The 22,713-nt window shown below is 44.1% G+C and overlaps 1 protein-coding gene across 1 annotated transcript in view; it reads right to left on the bottom strand.

The window, feature by feature from the left end:
* LOC144225669 (vomeronasal type-1 receptor 3-like) overlaps positions 1-20,099 on the bottom strand; it is a 29,446-nt gene extending 9,347 nt beyond the window's left edge. The window contains exons 1-2 of the mRNA XM_077756913.1: positions 20,029-20,099; positions 19,646-19,876 (exon numbers count right to left, since the gene is read on the bottom strand). Of these exons, the coding sequence (XP_077613039.1) occupies positions 19,646-19,876; positions 20,029-20,099 (302 nt within the window). The remainder of the gene's footprint in view (positions 1-19,645; positions 19,877-20,028) is intronic.
* Between the last annotated feature and the right edge of the window lie 2,614 nt (positions 20,100-22,713).

Consider the following 22,713-nt stretch of genomic DNA (forward strand, 5'->3'; position numbering starts at 1 on the left):
CAGACACATGAAAAGCTGCTCAACATCACTCAGCATTGGGGCACTTGGGTGACTCAGTCAGTTAAGCGTCGGACTTCGGCTCAGGTTATGATCTCCCGGTTTGTGAGTTCGAGCCCTGTGCCGGGCTCTGTGCTAACAGTTCAGAGCCTGGAGCCTGCCTCAGATGCTGTGTCTCCCTCTCTCTCTACTCCTTCCCTACTCACGCTCTGTCTGTTTCTCTCTCTCTCTCTCAAAAATAAACATTAAAAAATTTTTATTTATTATTTATTTATTTGTTAATTTCTAGGAGAGAGAGAGAGAGACAGTGTGAGCAGGGGAGGGTCAGAGAGAGAGGGAGATACAGACTCTGAAACAGGCTCCAGGCTCCGAGCTGGCAGTCAGCACAGAGCCCAACGCAGGGCGGGCACCCACAAACTGCGAGATCATGACCTAAGCGAAAGTCGGACGCTTAACCAACTAAGCCACCCAGGGGCCCCATAAACATTAAAAATTTTTTTTAAAATCACTCAGCACCAGGGAAATATAATCAAAACCACAACGAGATACCCCATCACACCAGTCAGAATGGCTAACGTTAATAAACTCAGGCAACAACAGATGTTGGCGAGGAAGCAGAGAAAGGGGATCTCTTTTGCACTGCTGGCGGGAATGCAAACTGGTGCAGCCACTCTGGAAAACAGAATGGAGGTTCCTCAAAAAATTAAAAGTAGAACTACCTTACGACCCAGCAACTGCACTACTAGGTATTTACCCAAAGGATACAGGTGTGCTGTTTCGAAGGGGCACATGCACCCCAATGTTTACAGCAGTGCTATCGATAATAGCCAAAATATAAAGAGCCCAAATGTTATACAATGGAGTATTATTTGGCAATCAAAAATAATGAAATCTTGGGGCGCTTGGGTGGCTCAGTTGGTTAAGTGTCTGACTTCGGCTCAGGTCATGATCTTGCGGTTCATGGGTTCAAGCCCCACATCAGGTTCTGTGCTCACAGCTCAGAGCCTGGGGCCTGTTTCAGATTCTTTTGTCTCCCTCTCTCACTTCCCCTCCCCTGCTGGTGCTCTGTCTCTATCTCAAAAATAATTAAAACATTTTAAAATTTAAAAAAATGAAATCTTGCTATTTGCAACTATGTGAATGGAACTAGAAGGCATTATGCTAAGTGAAATTAGTCAGATAAAGACAAATATCATGTGACTTCACTCACATGAGAAATTTAAGACACAAAACAGATGAACATAAGGGAAGGGAAGCAAAAAGAATATAAAAACATTCTTTGTATATGTTTATATTTATATGAGGGGGACAAAACATAAAAGATTCTTAAATATAGAGAACAAACAGAGAGCTGCTGGAGGGGGTGTGGGAGGGGGATGGGCTAAATGGGTCAGAGGCATTAAGGAATCTACTCCTGAAATCATTGTTGCACCATACGCTAACTTGGATGTAAATCAAACAATAAATACATTTTTTAAAACTAGCATTAAAGGGACAAAATATCCATTTTTTTAGGAGTGCCTAGGTGGCTCAGTAGGTCAAGTGTCCAACTCCTGATTTCAGCTCAGGTCACGATCTCACAGCTGGGAGATCGAGCCTGCATCAGGTTCTGTGCTGTCAGCACAGCAGAACCTGCTTGGGATTCTCTCTCTTCCTCCCTCTCTCTCTGCCCCTACCCCCCAAAAATAAATAAATAAACATTTTTAAAAAATTGGACATTTTTTAAAAATCTGTTTTTTAAAAAAAGCTTCAATGAGCCCTGTGGCCTTTCTTAAAGATGCTGTTGAAGGTGATACATTGAGAGAGAAATGCCAGAACACCCTCCAGCAAACAACTTAATAAACTCCCACAGTGATCGTTTTCCTTCTACGATCCCTTCTGGGCTGCCCACTCACTGAGGGCTTTTGGCTCTTCCGTTCCACCTGAGCAATGTCCCACCTGCTCGCTCTCTCCCCGGGCCCCTCCCTGCCCCAACATTTTACATTCTTTATCATTTTTATAGTTCAATTTGCTTTCCAAAATTTGCACCCACCCACGCACCTAACCAACCTCATTCAGAGAGTAAGTGAGCTTTTTTGGCATAATCCAACCCTTTACGGAAACATAAAGTGTGTTCATGTGTGTGTATGTATGTGCATGTATACATGCGTGTATATATAGCCACACATATGCTTACTTTCAGGAAGTATGAAGAGTCCAAGATTTTACCTGAAATGCTAGTAAGTGTGCCTGCAACAGTCCATGGATGCATAAAGACAAAAGACTCCTGAGTCAGAGGACAGAGCTTTATTATTCATGGCATAGCAGGTAACACTAGCTTAATATCTGCAACAGTTTCCTTTACACCCACTCCCCACCCCCACCCCATCCCCAACCAAGCCTCACACCTTCCCACCTCAACAAATTCACACTTCCTGTTGCTCTGAGATATTATCTTCATTTTCCTGTGTGGCAAACAAATCCTTTCCCTGTTCCAGAAGGAGGTTTATATCCACCTTCCAAGGCTGTTTCCCATACAATCCTTAGGAAATCGGGAAGAAAATCTATCCATGACTCTGCCCACAAGACATGCAAACACTTGAAATCCCACTGATAGCGACTCCTCAATTCTATACTGTCTCAGCTTCTGGGAGATTTCCCCATAAGCACAGCAGTCCATTAAATTTCTGATTAATCACAGACAACAGAGGCTGAGACCGATTTCATTCATCATTTGATTAAGACTACTATCAACGTGGGCACCTGGGTTAAGCGTCCAACTTCATTCAGCTCAGGTCATGATCTCACCATTTGTGGGTTCAAGCCCAGCGTCGGGCTCTGCGCTGACAGCTCAGAACCTGCTTCGGATTTTGTGTCTCCCTCTCTGTTTGCCCTTCCCTGCTCATGCTCTGTCTCTCTCTCTCTCAAAAAAAGTAAACATTAAAAAAAAAAGAGTATTATCAATGGTTGGGGCACCTGGCTGCCTCAGCTGATGGAGCACATGACTCTTGATCTTGGGGTTGTAGGTTCAAGCCCCATATTGGGTGTAGAGATGCAATCAATCAATACGTAGGTTACTAGCAACAGGACTCCATGTACAGGACGAGGCTAACCTGAAGTACTGATGTCAGTAGTGCAGCAAAGGGTCTCAGACTCAACCAGCTGTTTAAATATTACAAGCCATCTGGACAAGTCTTAGACAGTCAGAGTGCAAATGGCCTAGAGAGTGTAAAGGGTGACAAGGATTTGTTTCAAGGGTCACAATGGTGGCTGGCTGACTGACCATCATGCCTCGAAGCAGGTCAGAGTTCCAATGGGGTGGTTGAAGCCTCCCCACCAGCAAGACCAACAGGTCACCAGTGATCACAAGTCTCGGATGTAGTGGCAGCCTCTGCATCAGAGTCAAGCATGGTCATCAGCTTCACTGTGGTCACTCTCTCCAGGGAATAGGCAATAGTAAATCCTTCCCTATCAGTGCCTGGATGGCTTAGTCAGTTACGTACCTGATTCTTGATTTTGGCTCAGCTCATGATCTCACAATTAGTGAGTTTGAGCCCCCCATCAGGCTCTGTGCTGACAGCGTGGAGCCTGTTTGAGATTCTCTCTCTCCCTCTCTCTCTCTCTCTCTGCCCTTCCCCTGCTCTCTCTTCCTCCCTCTCAAAATAAATAAACATTAAGAAAAATCATTAGTTTAAATGCAAATGAAATGTGCAGAACCACAGAGTGGCTGAATGCATGAAAAGCAAGATCTAACTGTATGCTGTCTACAGAAATCCCTGACTTTAGATTGAAAGGTGCGTGCAGACTGGAAGAGAAAGGATGGAAAAAGATATCTCCTGCAAATGGAAACCAAGAGAGCAGGAGAGGCTATATTTATATCAGAGGAGGCTGATGCGAAGACAAAAGCTTTCCTTAAGGGTGCCTGGCTGGCTCAGTCAGTGGAGCACACAACTCTTGATCTCGTAGTTGTGAGTTCAAGCCCCACGTTGGGTGTAGAGATTGCTTAAAATAAATAAACTTTTTTAAATGTTTATTTATTTTTGAGAGTGAGAGAGAGCAGGGGGAGGGGCAGAGAGAGAGGAAGACACAGAATCCGAAACAGGCTCCAGGCTCTGAGCTAGTTGTCAGCACAGAGCCCAACGTAGGGCTCGAATCCACGAACCGTGAGATCATGACCTGAGCTGAAGTCAGACGCTTAACTGACTGAGCAGCCCAGGCACCCTGGCATGGATTTATTTTATTTTATTAAAAAAATTTTTTTAATGTTTTTTAAAATTTATTTCTGAGAGACAGAGACAGTGTGAGCAGGGGAGGGTCAGAGAGAGAGGGAGACACAGAATACGAAACAGGCTCCAGGCTCTGAGCTAGTTGTCAGCACAGAGCCCAACGTAGGGCTCGAATCCACGAACCGTGAGATCATGACCTGAGCTGAAGCTGGACGCTTAACCGACTGAGCCCACCAGGCGCCCCTGGATTTATTTTAGAACTACCGACCCTGGAAATGGTGCCTTGTTTTGAAGACTGAGTAGCTAGCAAGTTAATTTCCAAATTGTCATATACATGATTTTTTAAATGAAGATTTCACTGCAGAATCTATACATATTTCCTTCCTGCATAGATTAAAAATCCATATCCATGATCCACACAAATTGCAATAAGTTACACGAGGGGCAGTTAGAATTGAAATAGGGGCCAGAACCACGAGTCTCCACAGGCTTGGCACGTGCTGCGTGGCTTGGTACCGGACGTGATTCTACTCTAGAAGAATTGCTTTTCCAGGCACGAGCTCCTATCCTGTCTCTTGACAGGTCTCTTTCCCTTTTAGACTCTGTCTCAGACTGAAAGAGAAAATAGCCACCTAATTCCTTCCAGCTGTCAGGGCCTTGGGCTCAGTGTGATGCTCATAACAACCAAAGCACGTTATAGTCATGTGACCTCACCCCCACCCCCCTCTTAAGTGCAATTATCTGTCCAACAATGTGATAGCACTCCTGGGGAGCTGAGAATATTTTTTAAAAACTTTGTCCCAGTTACCAATTATCAGAAACAATTTACAAGCATCTGGTAAACACCTACCTACTAAGAGGCTAATGAGTTTCAGAGACACTGTTTTCCATGATCCCCGGAGGGATAAAGACTCTCACAGGAGACAGCAGGAGATGCTGAGGCCTGACACCCAGACCCACATTGCAACACGCTTGCCTTCCTGAACTGTCTGCTTCCCTGAGAAGTTCTTCCGCCCCAAATCCAACTCTCTACCTGTCCTCAGGTTCCTGAGCTGCCTCACATTTTATGTTATGGGCAGGGAAATGCAATACTCAGCGGTTCCTCAGAGGAGATTTTCAATAGTAATAGCAATGAGAAGAACATGATGTCAGTAGCTAATAATAGAAATCACCAGGCTAATTTTCATCACCCAAAGCAAATAATCAGGAAACCTTGATAGTATGAAATTATTCCAGCAAAAGAAACTATTGATAATCAGCCCCAGTATAGATGGGGGGGCTTAAAGAGAACAATATCTACAGAAGGAAGGGAGAAGTTTATGCAAGTATCCTGCCCAAATAAAAGCACCAGTATTAGATGGTTTAACATGGAGATTCTACCATTATTCTTATTTTCTTTAATGTTTTATTTTATTTATTATTTTTTTAATGTTTTATTTATTTCTGAGAGACAGAGAGACAGTGTGAGCAGGGGAGGGTCAGAGAGAGGGAGACACAGAATCTGAAGCAGGCTCCAGGCTCTGAGCTGTCAGCACAGAGCCCGATGTGGGGCTCAAACCCACGAACTGAGATCATGACCTGACCCACCCAGGCGCCCCTATTTTATTTTTGAGAGAGACAGTGCAAGTGGGGGAATGAAGAGAAAAAGGAGGAGAGGATCTGAAGCGGGCTCTAAGCAGACAGCAGCAAGCCAAATGCAGGGCTCGAACTCATGGACTGCGAGATCAAACCTGAACCAAAGTCAGATGCTCAACCAACTGAGCCACCCAGGCACCCCTACCATTGTTTTAAATATCAGATAAACCCATGCTACCTACCCAATCCAAGGGTATTGAAGAGCAAGTAGAACTTGCAGATATTTTAGGACATTTAATAGAGCATGGATACACGGGGCACCTGGGTGGCTCAGTCAGTTAAGCATCTGACTTCAGCTCAGGTCATGATCTCACACTCTGAGCCCTCAGCCTGCTTCCAATTCTGTGTCTCCCTCTCTCTCTACCCCTCCCCAACTCATGCTCTGTCTCACTCTCTCTGTCTCTCAAAAATAAAATAAACATTAAACATTTTTTTAAAAATATGGGATGCCTGGGTGGCTCAGTCGGTTGAGCATCCAGCTTCAGCTCAGGTCATGATCTCACGGTTCGCGGGTTTGAGCCCCATGTCAGGCTCTGTGCCGACGGCTAGCTCAGAGCTTGGAGCCTGCTTCAGATTCTTTGTCTCCCTCTCTCTCTGACCTTCCCCTGCTCATGCTGTCTCTCTCTTTCTCTCAGAAATAATTAAAACATTAAAAGTTAAAAAAAAATAGAACATGGATACCAAAGTTTCTAAAACTGTACCAAACAGAGTATGACAGAAAAATCTCACATCTGCCTATAGATGCAAAGAAATAAAATGAATAGTAGCAAATATATTCCAACAGCCCACTAAAAAATAATAAATGATGACCAAGTGCAGTTTATCCCTGGGATCCAACAGTGATTGTAGCAATGTACTTTAGCATATTTATAAAGATAAAGGTCCTGGGGACCCTGGGTGGCTCAGTCAGTTAAGCATCCAACTCTTGATCTCAGCTTGGGTCTTAATCTTGGGGTCTTGATTTCAAGCCCTGCACTGGACCCCATGCTGGGTGTGAAGCCTCACTTAAAAAAAAAAAAAAAAAAAAGATAAAAGTCCTGTGACAATGTTCCTAAATGTTAAGACCTCTATTTGGCAGAATTTAACATGCATTAATGCTAACTGGAGACACTTAAAAATGAGGAATCAACAGATCTTTTCTAACCTGACAAAATAAAGTCTTCATCCTACTCACAAAAGCACTAGAAGGCATCCTACTAAGGTCAGAAACAACACCAAGAAATATAAGATTGCCTGTCCCAACTATTGAACATTGCACTGGAAATACAGCCAGTGCAATTTCAAATGCCATAAGAATTCAAACAAAGATGGGTATGATCATTTACAGATGATATAACTGTATGCCTGGAACCACAAAAGAATAGAGGGAAACTCCAATTACAAAAAAAATAAAAGACGGGCGCCTGGGTGGCTCAGTTGGTTGAGCATTTGACTTTGGCTCACGTCATAATCTCCTGGTCCATGGTCCATGAGTTCAAGCCCCACATCAGGCTCTGTGCTATCAGCACAGAGCCTGCTTCAGATCCTCTCTCCCCCTCTCTCTGCCCTCTTTCTGCACCCACCCTTCTCAAAAATAAATAAACTTTAAAAAAAGAAAAGAAAAACTACAGAGGGGATGCCTGGGTGGCTCAGTTGGTTGAGCCTTTGACATTGGCTCAGGTCATGATCTCCTGGTCCATGGTCCATGAGTTCGAGCCCCACATCAGGCTCTGTGTTGTCAGTGCAGAGCCTGCTTCAGATATTCTCTCCCCTCTCTCTGTACCCACCCTTCTCAAAAATAAGTAAACTTAAAATAAAGGAAAACTACAGAGAGGGCACCTGGGTGGCTCAGTTGGTTATGCATCCAGCTCTTGATTTCACCTCAGGTCATGATCTCACAGTTCGTGGATTTGAGCCCCACATCAGGCTCTGTGCTAACAAGCATGGAGCCTGCTTGGGATTCTCTCTCTCCCTGTTTCTCTGCCACTTCATACTTATGCTCTCTCTATCTCAAATACAAATAAACATTTAAAAAAAATATACAGAGAGTATAACATTAGCACAGAAAAACAGTGGTCTTCTGTTTCCAGACAGTCTTCAGACAACAATTATTTACAAGTTATGATTTAAAAGCAGGCTACAATCACAAAGGGATAATGTAAACATGAAAAACCTACAAATAAATCTCACCAGAACAACCAGGTAGTGATTCTTCAGAGGGGGTCTAAGGGGGTGTATGGCGTGTCCCCCTCTGTGAGGGGACAATGCTGGAGCTGAGACAAGATGAAAGAGCCTGAGTTAGTCACAGTAAGAGGGAGCGGCTGGCTCTTCCAAATACCTGACAAAGCTATGGCCCGGTCTGCAGTGAGGAAGGACAAAGTGTGTTGGAAGGAGAGAAATATGTCCTGTATGCCAGGAGTGTGTGTGGAAGGGAACTGTTGAGAAGAAAAGCGACATTCGTGGACCAGATTATGGAAAGCTGCCTTGATCCAACATCTGAATTTCAAACTAAGGAGCAGTCAGAGACCATGGGGGGAATTTAGTAGGGAGGTGACAATCCGAAGTTTGTAAAAGGGTTCTCTAGGATGTGAGGCTTAGAGGGAAAAGAGATTCACTAGGAAGATGCTGATATAGACCAGGAAGAGTTTTTAACAAAGCTGATAACTGGGGAAGGATATCCAAAGTAATATCCTGTTGACTTGGATATGTGGGTGAGAGAGAGGAGAGTGCCAAAGGCAGTTAGTTTGGGATTAAACGGCTGTATGGTGTCCTTAACCCACACGAAGACCAGAGGAAGAAACCGAGGTGAAAGAGGAACATGATGCCCCAACTAGAGATATTAAGGGACAAGATGCATCTGATCTCTCTAAGTAAAACTTCAGTAATGTATCACTGTGTGGACAAGAATGAGAATCTCTCAGGGCACCTGGCTGACTCCGTCTGCAGAGTATGTGACTCTTGATCTCAGGGTCGCAGGTTTGAGCACCACATAGGATACAGAGGTTACCTAAAAGTAAAATCTTAAAAAAAAAAAAAAAAGAAAAGAAAAGAGGCTCTCTCCACAACAAACCTGTTAAGGACGGTCATCCTTACAGGTGGGGAGACTTCCACTCTTTCCTTGTGTAGACTTTTTTTTTTTTCAATTTTTAAAAAGTTTTATTTTATTTGAGGGAGACAGAGGTAGTGTGAGTGAGGGAGGGGCAGAGAGAGCAGGGAGAGACAGAGAATCCCAAGCAGGTTCCATGATGCCAGCACAGAACCTGATGTGGGACTCCAACTCATGACACCGCAAGATCGTGATCTGAGCCAAAACCAAGAGTCGATGCTTAACCGACTGAGCCACCCAGGCGACCCAATCCTTGTGTAGACTTCTGATGTGCCACCTACTTATTTCATCTGTGAGCACGTATTTTAATTTTTACTGCCTGTCAAGACTTAAGGGTCTTACAAGTATTAATTGACTCATCCTCCTTAGCCACCCTGTGAGGAAGCTACTGCTAATTCCCACTAAGCCAATGAGGGATCTGAGGCCTTGAAGAGGTTAAGAAACTTGTTGGGGTCACATGATCATCAAGTCAGATGAAATTATGGGGTGCCTGGGTGTCTCCCTCTCTCTGTGCCCCTCTCCCAGTTGCACTCTGTGTGTGTCTCTCTCTCTCTCACAAAAATAAACATTTAAAAAAATGGAATCAAACACCTGGATCCACAATTCCATAATCTTAGCTTCAACCCAGGAATGTCTGTTTACTGTCACCCCTCACCCAAAGTAAGCCCCCACTGAACTCAGTGTTCTCAGGGCCCACATCACCAGCATGTTCCATATTCTTTCTTTCTTTTTTTTAATGTTTATTTACTTTTGAAAGAGAGACAAACATGAGCGGTTGAAGGACAGTGAGAGAGGGAGACACAGAATCCAAAGCAGGCTCCAGGCTCTGAGCTGTCAGCACAGAGCCCAACACGTGGTTTGAACTCATGAACCGTGAGATCATGACCTGAGCTGAAGTCAGATGCTTAACCAACTGAGCCACCCAGGCACCCCAATATTCTTTCCACTATAGTGAGGTGAAGGCTTGTTTCTAGGCCACCACCAACATTTTCTGTCTCTGGCTTTCAGCCATGAACCACCTGCTATTGAAGAATCTGTCTTCTGGAACATAATCTTCCAGTGAGTTTTCTACCCTGACACAATACAGCCCACTTCCCAGAGCATCTTATTCCTTCCTGTACCATCTACCAAAGCAACTCAAACATTTTTCCTTGACTTGAGAGTTTGGCTATTGTTTCTTCGGGAACTCTGAGAGACACTCCAGCAGCAAAGCAGGCCCGATCTCCGGGGTCCCTGCTGGAGGGTTAAATCCAAGTTACTGAGCAACTGAATAAATAAAATTTTGTTTATTCAGCCCTAAATCCCTGCCCTCTTCATCAGACTTCTACAAACTGAATCCCCAGAGTACTCCCTTGGCCTCTGCCGTACATTCTAGCTGCTTACAGTTCTTCATGTTCATTCTTCCCTTATCAGTCCTGGCATGTCCAGAGCCAAGATATACTGAGATTTAGGTCCAGTTACGGGTCTAACATCCAGGAGAGGAAGTGGGAGAAGCTCCAGAGGGGATATTGGCTGCATCATGCACAAAATCTTCTGCGGCATCTTCCAACACAGCAGCAGAGCCAGTAGCTCTTACGGGGAAAGAATGGGCCACCTCTGCACCCCAGAAGGTCCCTGGGATATTAAAGTCAACACCTCCAGGTGTTCCCATCCAGACATCCCTACTGCAGTTTTCAGGATGCCAGGTTTTTCCCTCCAGACCGCGATGGAGGCATAACAGACTTATCACAGCAGAGCATCCGAGCATCTCTAAAGCCTGGAGATACTCACAATTATGTGTAAACCCTGCCATTGGAGCGCGCTTTCTCTTCCACTGCAGACAACAACGAGACAAGTCTCTCTGGCTCTCACTTTTAGCTGTTAGCTAGTTGCTGTTAACTTTTAGTCTCTCATTCTCCTTACTCAGGGACTCAGTAAAACTTGGTAACCAGGCAACTCAGCTGTCTTTCAAATATCTGAATCATCACACCTGCCACAGTGCTCCCCTCTACTGGGAAATTTCCCCGGAGTCACCACTCTTGAGATCCCTAGAAAGGGAATGAGCTCTGTGCCCCACCTATGGATGAGAACAACATCCTCTTTACCTGTTGGATGGTATGGGTACCAGTCCCCCAATTTCCCATCTTTCCACCTGGCTTCTCAGGCTGCTCTCAAACACAAGTTTTGCTGAGATGGTCCTCAAAGAAGTAGATGCCCAGATAAGATTAAACATTCAAGGGATTAAGGGGTGCCTGGGTGGCTCAGCCAGTTGAGTGTCCGACTTCGGCTCACAGCTCTCAAAGCTCACGAGTTTGAGCCCCACATCGGGCTCTGTGTTGGCAGCTCAGAGCCTGGAGCCTGCTTCAGATTCTGTGTCTCCCTCTCTCTGCCCCTCCCCCACTCCTGCTCTGTGTCTGTCTCCCTCAAAAATAAATAAACATTAAAAAATTTTTAATAAAAAAATTAATCATTTCAGGAGTAGAAATCAGTGATTCATTACTTTCATACAACACCTAGCAGTCATCCCAAGTGCACTCCTTAATACCCATCACCCATCTAGCCCATCCCCTCCAACACACATCCCTCCATCAACCCTCAGTTTGATCTCTGTTGTTAAGAGGCTCTTGTGGTTTGTTATCCTCTCTCCTCTTCCCCACTCCATATGTTCATCTGTTTGTTTCTTAAAATCCACATATGAATGATATCGTATGATACTTATCTTTCTCTGACTTATTTCACTTAGCATAATACATTCTAGTTCCATCCACACTGCTGCAAATGGCAAGGCTCCAGTCTTTTTTATCGCCAAGTAATATTCCACTGTATATACATATACCACATCTTCTATATCCACCCATCAGGCAATGGATATTTGGGCTTTTCCCATAATTTAACTATTATTGATAGTGCTGCTATAAACACTGGGGTGCACGTGCCCCTTCGAGTCTGGATTTTTGTAGCCTTTAGATAAATACCTAGTAGTGCAATTTCTGGGTCATAGACTAGCTCTGTTTTTAATTTTTTGAGGAACCTCCATACTGTTCTCCAGACTGGTTGCACCAGTTTGCATTCTGGTGGGTTTGTTTTGGGTGTGTGTGTGTGTGTGTGCAAACGAGATGGTCTGTTTCCTACTAATTGAAAATTATCTGGCTACAGCATTCCCTTCTCTGTCCAAATTTTCATTTTCACCCCAAGTGTTTCTGGGTTCCAAGTATCATGTTCTACCTCCTAAAGACATGACTCCCAAAGTCAGCTTATATAGAGAACCAGTCACACACAATTCTAGCCATTTGGGATCTTAGGGGGAGCAGCATGTTTTAGATGGGAAAGATGGTGTGAGATAGAACACTAGAGGTCACCTTCCTAAAATGTGAGGTCTTGAATTAATCTATAAAGGATCAACATTTCCAAATGGAAGTTAGACCCATAGAAATCGATCCTATAATTACTATGCATAAAATTGAGCAAATAAAGTGTTCAGCAGATCACTTATAATAAAAGTAGAATATAGATCTGAAAACAGGGGTTGATTAAATTATAATATTACACATGAGAAGTGAGATAAAATTGGTAGTTTACAAACGAAAAAGTGATTTAGACATAGCATACATCAACTATACTTCAATTTTTAAGAAGGTAATTTACACAAAATTATTTCCATATTGGAGAACAACCTTTTTAGGGGTGACACGAAATCCAAGCATTAATGGAGTGATTAATTTGAATGCAACTAGATTTTTAAATGTTCATTAGACAGCCAAATTAAATTTAAAAGGCAAATGAAAAACTAGGAAAAGTTGTATCCACAACCACAGAGAAAAGCTTATTTCTTGAAACTACTAAAAAAAAGTGCAAAAAATCAGAGAGAACTTAGCCTCATAAAAGTGGGTAAATTTTACAAAATGGAATAGTCTCACATAAACACATAAAAGGATGCTCAATCATAGTCACAAATAGGGAAATGCAATTTAAAACTAATTTAAATACCCTTATATTACAAATATTTTCAAAATATTTTATTATTTCGCTTTTTTTTTTTAATGTTTATTTATTTTTGAGAGAGAGACAGAGTACACGTTGGGGAGGGGCAGAGAAAGGGAGACACATAATCTGAAGCAGGTTCCAAGCTCTGAGCTATTCAGCACAGAGCCCTATGCAGGGCTCATGCCCACAAACTGTGAGATCCTGACCTGAGCGGAAGTCGGATACTTAACTGACTGAGCCACCCAGGCGCCCCATGTTTTATTACTTCTTATTAAGAATGTATTCATTAGAGATATCTAGTAGGGGGGCGCCTGGGTGGCTTAGTCGGTTAAGCGTCCGACTTTCGCTTAGGTCATGATCTCACGATTCGTGGGTTTGAGCCCCGTGTCAGGCTCTGTGCTGACTGCCAGCTCAGAGCCTGGAGCCTGTTTCAGAGTCTGTGACTCCCTCTCTCTCTGACCCTCCCCTGCTCACGCTGTCTCTCTCTCTCTCTCCTAGAAATAAATAACACATTTAAAAAATTTAAAAAAAAAGATATCTAGTAGGGTTTCTGGACCCAATATGGCATGCTGGGGGTTCCTCCACACAACACCAAGCAATTCTGACACTATCTATCTATAGATAGCATCGAGTTCCAAGGTTTAAGAATTCGGTTCTACATGTTGACCTCCCCAAGCACCTTCTTTCACCCCATCCCCCCCACTCCCCCCGCCTCCATTTCTGATGCAGCTGCAAGCCACAGGCTGCCACCTGTGCTTCTGATTAACTGGCTACCTTCTCTTCAGGTTCAATGAATTTGCTAGAGCGGCTCAGAGAACTCAGGGAAATAGTTACCAGGTTTTTGAAGGACACGAATTGGCAGCCAGATGAAGTGCTACATAGGGCTAGTTAGTCAACAAAGGAGCTTCTGTCTTCGTGGAGTCTGGGCACAGCTTAGTGGCATGTGGTGGTGTTGAGGTTCCCCAAACATGCAAGCTTTCCATAACAGGATGAGAAGCTGGGCTCTTGGACTTCCATGGAGGCTTTATAGTCATGAATGACTGAGTCACCGGCTACTGGCTGAATCAACCGTCAGCCCCTCTCCCTTCCGCAGAGGTCAGGGGGTGGGACTAAAATTTCCAACCTTCTAATCACATGCTTGATCCTGCTGGCGTCCACCTCTGCCCTTGGGTGGAGCCCAAAAGTTACCTTAATTAATAATGAGGCTGTCATTTCACTCCTATGGCTCTGAAGCATTTTTAGAAACCGTGGATGAAAACCAAACTGATCTAGGGGCGCCTGGGTGGCTCAGTTGGTTAAGCGACCGACTTCGGCTCAGGTCATGATCTCAGTTCCTGAGTTTGAGCCCTGCGTCTGGCTCTGTGCTGACAGCTCAGAGCCTGGAGCCTGCTTCAGATTCTGTATTTCTCTCTCTCTCTCTGACCCTCCCCTACTCATGCTGTCTGTCTGTCTCTCAGAAATAAAATTTTAAAATAAGAAAAAAAAAAAGAAAACCAAACAGATCTGTGAAATAAATTTTGGTCATCTGAATGACCAAATATATATTTCATATAAATCACTAATATCGCAGGGAGAGAATTCTCAAGAGCTGTTTAAGTCATCACTGTGTTACATCTAATTACCCAAAATGAGAAAAAGTTAGTAAGCTGGACCTGAAATGGGATGTCTGTGGTGCAGGAAAACTGTGGAAAGAAATCAAGCTTTCTGAAAGACAGCATTTTGGAAGGAAGAAGAAAACACCGAGTCACTAAGCCTACATGTTTTGGAAAGAAACGGTTTTCCCTCCTCCTACCTTTCTGGTATTGATGCAAAATAAACAAACCTTTAATTTTTTTTTTTTTTTAAAAGAAAAGTTTTATTCCAGCCCGAGTCAGGACAGCTAGCTGCCCAGGACACACAATCTTCACAAAGTAGAGAGCGCTCCGGGGGAAAAAAACATTTAGTGCAGGGCTCTGTGTGCTGTTGTGTACATGAAGAGCCACAAATCATCATGACAGGGCGCCTGGGTGGCTCAGGCCATTAAGCATCCGTCTCTTGGTTCCAGCTCCATTCAAGATCTCACAGTTTGTGAGTTTGAAGCCCGTCTCAGGCTCGCTGCTGTCAGCCTGGAGCCCGCTTCAGATCCTGTCTCCCTCTCTCTCTGCTCCTGCCCTCCTCTCTCAAAAATAAATAAACATTAAAAAAAAAAAGATGTATAAGCATCCTAATAACAAGACCATGACTATGGGGGCCCATGGCTGCAATACTCTATTCAAGGTACTTCTTCCCAAATCAAGTTTGCAACAGCATCTCAGTACTGGATGAAGAAGGGAAAGGAGCTGTGTGTACAGCTCTGACCTGGGAGGGTCCTACCAGAGAGACTCCTTCAAAGCCAGAGGCTCAGTTAGTGCCCTGCTACAGCCCCTGCTTGACAACCAGGTTAGTTTTAAGAGCATGCAGGATGTGGGGCATATCCCACTGTCCTTGAACATAGACCTGTGGCTAGTGAAAAGCATCTTCATTTCTGCAGCTGAGACTGGTTAACTTGGGGTACCTGGGTAGGTCAGTAGTTAAGCGTCCGACTTTGGCTCAGGTCCTGATCATGAGGTTCATGGGTTTTAGCCCCGCGTCAGGCTCTTTGCTGCCAGTGCAGAGCCTGCTTCAGATCTTTTATCTCCCTCTCTCTCTCTGCCCCTCCCCTACTTGTACTCTCCCTCTCTCTCAAACATAAATAAGCATTTAAAAAAAAAACTGGTTAATTTTGTAATAGTCCCAATCTTGGAACTATTGGACTAGCGTTTTTTTAGTTTATTTATTTATTTTGAGAGAGAGAGAGCACATGTGCAAGTAGGGGAGAGGCAGAGAGGGAGGGAGATAGAATCCCAAGCAGTCTTTTCACTGTCAGCACAGAGCCTAATGCAGGGCTCAATCCCACAAACTGTGAGAATATGAGCTGAGCCTAAGTTGCATGGTTAACCGACAGAGCCACCAAGGCACCACTGGACTAAATTGTTTTATTAAAAAATAAAACCTGAAGTAATCATTCTAAGGAGATAAATAAACAAAGTTGAAAAATTCCTTTATTTTATCACTGGGAATCCTAAAAAGACCCCGCTTGGTGTGAAGAACAACATCATGAGAAACTACACCTGGACAGGTCTCCAACCGTCCACCAAACACATGGGCCTCTCCTCTGTCCCCGTACCCTCCCATCACCTGGTATTAACCCACACCACCATAAGAGGTAATATCTGAAGATCCCCTCTTTTGTGGAGGCGGGAGGGTGGGCTTCCTTCTGCCAGCACTCAGAATTCCCTATTCTCTGGACTGTCTACAACTCCTGGGATGTAGACATAAGCAACCATAATTAAACAAACTTTCAACTTCTTTCTCTTTTAAGTAATCTCTACACCCACCGTGGAGTTTAAACCCATGACCTAGAGATCAAGAATCACACGCTCTACCAGCAGAGCCAGCCAGGCACCTCAGCTTTCACATTTCCATATGGGTCATATATGATCCCAGATGGAGAAGTATGCTCTTGATTTCCTGCAGACAAGCTCCGTCACTGACTGAATCTTCCTCAAGACATCCTAGGTGCTATTTCTCAAACAGGGCAGCACTTTAGATTTATGTGGGGAGTTTTTTAAAAATATACCAGAGATTCCAATGGAAGTGTTCTATGTGGCGGGCATCAGGGATTTTGAGATGTATTGTCCCAGATGAATATATAAAAAGTCCTATGGACTTTAGTGCCTGTCAAATTCAGATATACCTTATAATATTTTCTCTGGGGATTTCTATGAACATTGAATTGTTTTAAGTATTAGGATGTGGCTTTAGTAGCAGCTGTCAGATGGGAAAATTTTTTGCTATTAAGAATCAGGATTGGGGCACCTGGCTGGTCGTTGGAAGAATACGCAACACTTGATCTTGGGATTGTGAGTTTGAGCCCCACAATGGTTGTAGAGATTACCAAAAAAAAAGAATCAGGATTGGGAATCATGCTAAGTGAAGTTAGTCAGACAGAGAAAGACAATTACCATAGGGTTTCATTTATACGTGGAGTCTAAAAAAACAAACACAAAAAACAAAATATAGAAATCAAACTTGTGCTTGCCAGATGGGAGGGGACTAGGGGAGGGTGAAGTAAGTGAAGGGGATAAAGAGGTACAAACTTCCAGTTATAAGATAAATAAGTCAGTATAGTGAATATAGTCAATAATACTATAATAACATTGTACGGTTAGTAAATTTATCATGAGCATTGAGTAACATATAGAACTGTCAATCACTATGTTGTATACCTGAAATATGTCTAACATTGTATGTCCACTATATTTAAATAATAAATTTTTTTAAAAAGAATTAATTGGGACCACTTCTCCATCCGTATGAATTACATGCTCCATCTGTTTTCATGCCTTTGTGTTTTCATTGTTTGAAGAGAGGTGATTACTTTAGAGATATTAACATGCCAATACCTCACTGAATCATTGAGAAAACTTGTGAAAGATTTTGAAACAAGTTAGAAATTTTGAAACCTGTAAAAGATTTTTTTTTTTTAATTTTTAATGTTTATTTTTCAGAGAGAGAGAACACAAGCTGAGGAGGGGCAGAGAGAGAGGGAAACACAGAATCCAAAGTAGGCTCCAGGCTCTGAGCTGTCAGCACAGAACCCACTGCAGGGCTTGAACTCACGAACTGTGAGATCATGACCTGAGCCAAAGTCAGACACTTAACTGACTGAGCCATCCAGTGCCCCAAAACCTGTAAAAGGCTTTGATACTTGGTTTCCTTTTGGCAGAATTCTGGCGTCCTAGGATTGATGTATATGGCACATTTTTCCCTCTGACAACTGAGGAACAATTATCTGTCCCAAAGAATTCATTAGCTTTTTTTCTCTGTGGAAATACTTTTACTTAATAACTTGTAATAGTTCTCTACAATAGAATATAGTGTTTAAGTACTGTTTCTTCTTGCACTTTTGATAAATGTGTGTGTGTGTTTTTAAGTGAGCTCTTCATCCAATGTGGGGCTCAAACTCACAACCCTAGGACGAAGAGTTGCATGTTCTACTAACTGAGCCAACCAGACACACCCCTAAGAAATACTATTTTTTTTTTATTTTTTAATGTTTATTTTTGACACAGAGAGAGAGAGAGAATAAGTAGGGGAATGGCAGACAGAGAGGGAAACAAACATAGAATCCAAAGCAGACTCCAGGCTCTGAGCTGTCAGCACAGAGCCTAATGCAGGGCTTGAACTCACAAACCACGAGATCATGACCTGAGCCGAAGCTGAACGCTTAACTGACTGAGTCACCCAGGCATCCGAGAAATACTCCATTTTTTAAAATGTTTATTTATTTATTTTGAGACAGAGAAAGAGAGCATGAACTGGGGAGGCACAGAAAGAGAGAGGGAGAAGGACAGAGAGAATCCCAAGCAGTCTCCATGCTGTCAGCAGAGCTCCACACAGGGCTCAGTCCCAGGAACCGTGAGGTCATGACCTGAGCTGAACTCACCAATCAGACTCTTTTTTTTTTTTAATGTTTTATTTACTTCTGAGAGAGAGAGAGAGAGAGAGACAGTGTGAGCAGGGGAGGGTCAGAGAGAGAGGGAGATACAGAATCTGAAACAGGCACTACGCTCAGAGCTAGCTGTCAGCACAGAGCCTGACATGGGGCTCGAACCCACGAACTGTGAGATCATGACCTGAGAGGAAGTTGGACGCCCAACCGACTGAGCCACCCAGGCGCCCCTCACCAATCCGAATCTTAACCAACCAAGCCACCCAGGCGCCCCTGAAATACCCTATTGTACTTTATCACAAACATAGTGAAGCTGCCTTGGCTCCTCCAGTCAACCTAATAGTCCTTAAGCTTTAGCAAGCACACTTAGCCCTCGTGATTAACTATCCTGTCTTTGAGTATCTATAGATCATGCACTCTTTCTTAGAAACAACAGAGGGAGCACCTCTGCACCTCATGAAACCGAGTCCAAAGCCACTAGCACCTGGGCACTAAGGAACCAGACCCCCTGCACAATCTCAGAACACTGAGATAACATCACTGAGTCTGCAAGGAATCAAGAAATGTTACAGGGACTACGGCACTCCCTTTACGGATCAACTGCCCCAAACTCCTTTAAAAATCCCTGGGCCAGGCAGAAACCTTGATGTTGGCCTTGGGACAAGAGTCTGCCTTCTCCCTGGGTGGCCAGCCTCCTGAATAAAGCTCAAATTCCTTTCCAACCAACACTCATCTCTTGGGTATTGGCCTTTTGAGCCACAGGCACCTGAACTTGGGGTTTGGTAACAACAGAACATCTATCAAATGTGAGGTTACCGTAGGACAAAAGAAAATTTCAGGTAATTGCAAGAAAGTAGATGCAATCCGACTTTATTGCAAGATACATGGATTTATAGCTCGCCTCCAGCACGTAATAAACAGATCAACACATTGAAGATAAAAGAGGAACCAAGGAACTAATGCCTACTTTTTAAGGTTGTTTTTTTTTTTATCGGTGTTTTAAAGCAATGGCTTGGTGACGACAATACTCAAATTCCCCTCCACCCACCCTCCCAGGTCCTTGTCCCAGGTTGCTGCAGCTCCTCCCCGCGGAACCACTGTGTACACCGACTCCCTCTCAGGTCCCAGCGCCCCCTCTCGTCTCCACCCGCTAGCAAAAGCGGCTTCGGACTCCAACCGTTTCCAGCTCATTAAGAGGAAAACATCTCGGCTTCCAGTGTTAGAATCTACAGCACTGTAGGCGTTTACCCTAAATTGTTGGGACTATTTATATAAAACCGGAAGGAGTTAACCCTACTCCGCACTACGACGAAGTAGCCTAAATGGATCCAAGACTCTAAAGACCAAATTAGATGGGGCCGATCGAGGAACGCCCCAGGGTCGTGGCGCAAAGGCTTGTAGGCCACGCCCACTTCTAGACCCCGCCTTNTGTTGCGCAGTTTCCGGCAGACCCGGAAGCGGATCCGGATAAGTGGTGTCCTACCGTTGAGGGACAGTTTGTCTTTCCCGTTCAGGCTTTAACCCAGCGGCTGCTGCGTGCGCAGACGTCCGCACCTGGGGCGGGGGTCGCTAGAATGCTGCAACCCCCGCCAGACCCTGCAGTGGTGAGTCCCAACACTGCCGGAGCGTACCCGAGTGCGGGGATCCGCGTCCGTTTCCGGTTAAAATTGCTCGGAGGCCGATCCCTGCGCCCTGTCTGCATGTGGCCTGTGAACACCCACCTGCGTCGTTTTCCTGCTCAGTACCTTCGCCGACCCTCCTCACGCACCCGATGCCGTGTGAAGCCCCCACCCGGTGCCCGCCTCGCGAGTGTCTGTCTGCCCCTTTCTGGCAGCGCGGGTCGCCGGTTTCCTGCCTGAGCCTGGCATTCTGCAGCGCTCGCCTCGTCCTGAGACCCCCTCCTCCGCGGCCCAGCACCGCGTGCTCCTGGGGCGGGGACCTGCCTCTCCCCCGGGGACCTCCTAGCTGTTGTCCCCCCGCGCGCCCGCGGAGGTGACCGGCTCATGTCGTGTCGCGTTTCTTTCCTCCCGGGGCTCATCCCGACCATGGTGTAGCTGGGGCGCAAGAGCCCCTAGCTGGAGGGGTGGGGTCCCAGACAGGTTGGGCCTTTCCTGCCGACAAAATCCAAAGGCAAAGAGAAGTGGTGAAACACGAAAGGAATCTAGCTAGGAGTAGCTTCTCAAAGACTGTCCAAAGTGCTGAAAATATTTCCAGACTTCTAAGGAAAATGTGGGGCAAAGGTGGGTGGGTAGAACAGGTAGGCAGTGAAAGTCAAAGAGATCTTTGTCTTGGAGTCAATCCTGAGTGGGGTCTCGCCTGCTCAGGGCAGTCCCTACTGCTTGACGGGGTAGTTGCTGGTCCCCCGCAGGGGATGCTTTGCCCTCAGAGTCTTCCTCCTGAGCTGAGAGTCCGGCTGGAAAGTAGAACCCAGCCAGAAAGTTTGAGGTCAAAATGGAGGCAGCCAAAGTCCTCTTTCTCAGCGGTGCGTGTACAACCTCAGTGCACCACTGGAAAGGGGTTTACCCACACAGGGCACATTTTTACTCCATTCCTCAAATTTTTATTTTGTTTTATTTCATATCCTCAAATTTCATTTCAGTCTGATTTCAAAAGTGTTTGGTTTTTTTTTTTCCCAACCTTTCTTTTTAAATAAATTGTATCGTTCAGATTGGGTCTCCATGCTTTCCTAATAATTATACATTGAAAATATTCATCAGGGGCGCCTGGGTGGCTCTGTCAGTTAAGCGTCCAACTTAGGCTCAGGTTATGAACTCGTGTTTTGAGTTCCAGCCCTACTGGCTCTGCTGACAGCTCAGAGTCTGGAGCCTGCTTCCTGCAGCCTGCTTCGGATTCTTCCTTTCCCTCCCTCCCCTACTCGTGATCTGTCTCCCTCTCTCTCTCTCTCAAAAAATAAATATTAAAAACAAAAAAAATAAATTCAAAAAATAAACATTAAAAACGCTTTTAAAAATAAATGTTATTTTGATGTATTGCATTATCAGTGCTCTAATATGTAATCTTTTTTCATTAATGGAATAAAGTGAATTTGACTAATATTAATTGCTAACTGGCCACATTTATATGACTAAAGTCATATTTGTACCTTTACATTATGTATTTAAAGGAGATTCAAGTTAAAATGTTCTTGTTTCATTTTGTTCTGATTTTTTTAGTAGCCTAATATAATAATGTGAACAAATTAATTCTTCTTTCTTAAACGACCTTACATCACATTGGAACTAACTTTGGCTTAAGATTAAATAGACCTTATTAGATTCAGAGACCTGTAATGCCTTTTAATCTGTGTATTTTTTTTTAAATTTTTTCAGTGTTTTATTTATTTCTAGGAGAGAGAGACAGCGTGAGCAGGGGAGGGTCAGAGAGAGAGGGAGTCACAGACTCAGAAACAGGCTCCAGGCTCTGAGCTGGCAGTCAGCACAGAGCCCGACGCGGGGCTCGAACCCACGAACCGCGAGATCATGACCTAAGCGAAAGTCGGACGCTTAACCGACTAAGCCACCCAGGCGCCCCATAATCTGTGTATTAAAATTGGCTATTCAGATTGTTTTCTTTTTCAGTCAGGATGTGCAATATAACCTAGAAAATAATATATTTCCCTTAAAAATACAGATTTAAAAAAAAATAGAAGGTGCTTTGTTATTTTCCATTCTGAGCAGAAATAGGTAAGGCTCCAGTTTCTCCATAGCCTCGGCAACACTGTTTTTAGTCTTTTGTATTGTAACCATTGTAAAGAGCATAATAATTGCATTATAGTTTTGATTTGCATTTTCCTAATGCCTGATGACCTTGAGCATATTTACTTATGAGCCATTCATATATCTTTGGTGACATGTCTATTCAAGTCTTTTTCCTATTTTTTAAATGTTTATTTTAGAGAGAGAGGGAGAGGGAGACACAGAATCAGAAGCAGGCTCCAGGCTCTGAGCTGTCAGCACAGAGCCTGATGCGGGGCTCAAACTCACGAACCACGAGATCATGACCCGAGGTGAAGTTGGACGCTTAACCAACTAAACCACCCGGACGCCCCTCCTATTTTTTTTTTTTTTAAATTGGGTTGGTTACTTCCTGAGTTTGAAGGTTCTTTGCATATTGTTCACCTGGAAATGTCTTTATTCCCCCCTAACTTTTTAATGATAGTTTTGCTGGATATAGTATTTTGTTTGACCTTTTAAAATTATTCTCTCAATACTTTGAATATCTTATTCCACTGCCTTCATTTTACTATTTCTGATGAAGTGCCCAGCATTAATGATCACATTGTTGTTACCCTCTATATGATGAGGATTTCCTGCCTC

This window comes from Crocuta crocuta, unplaced genomic scaffold, assembly GCF_008692635.1.
Source record: "Crocuta crocuta isolate KB4526 unplaced genomic scaffold, BGI_CrCroc_1.0 scaffold142, whole genome shotgun sequence".
NCBI classification, from domain to species: Eukaryota; Metazoa; Chordata; class Mammalia; order Carnivora; family Hyaenidae; genus Crocuta; species Crocuta crocuta.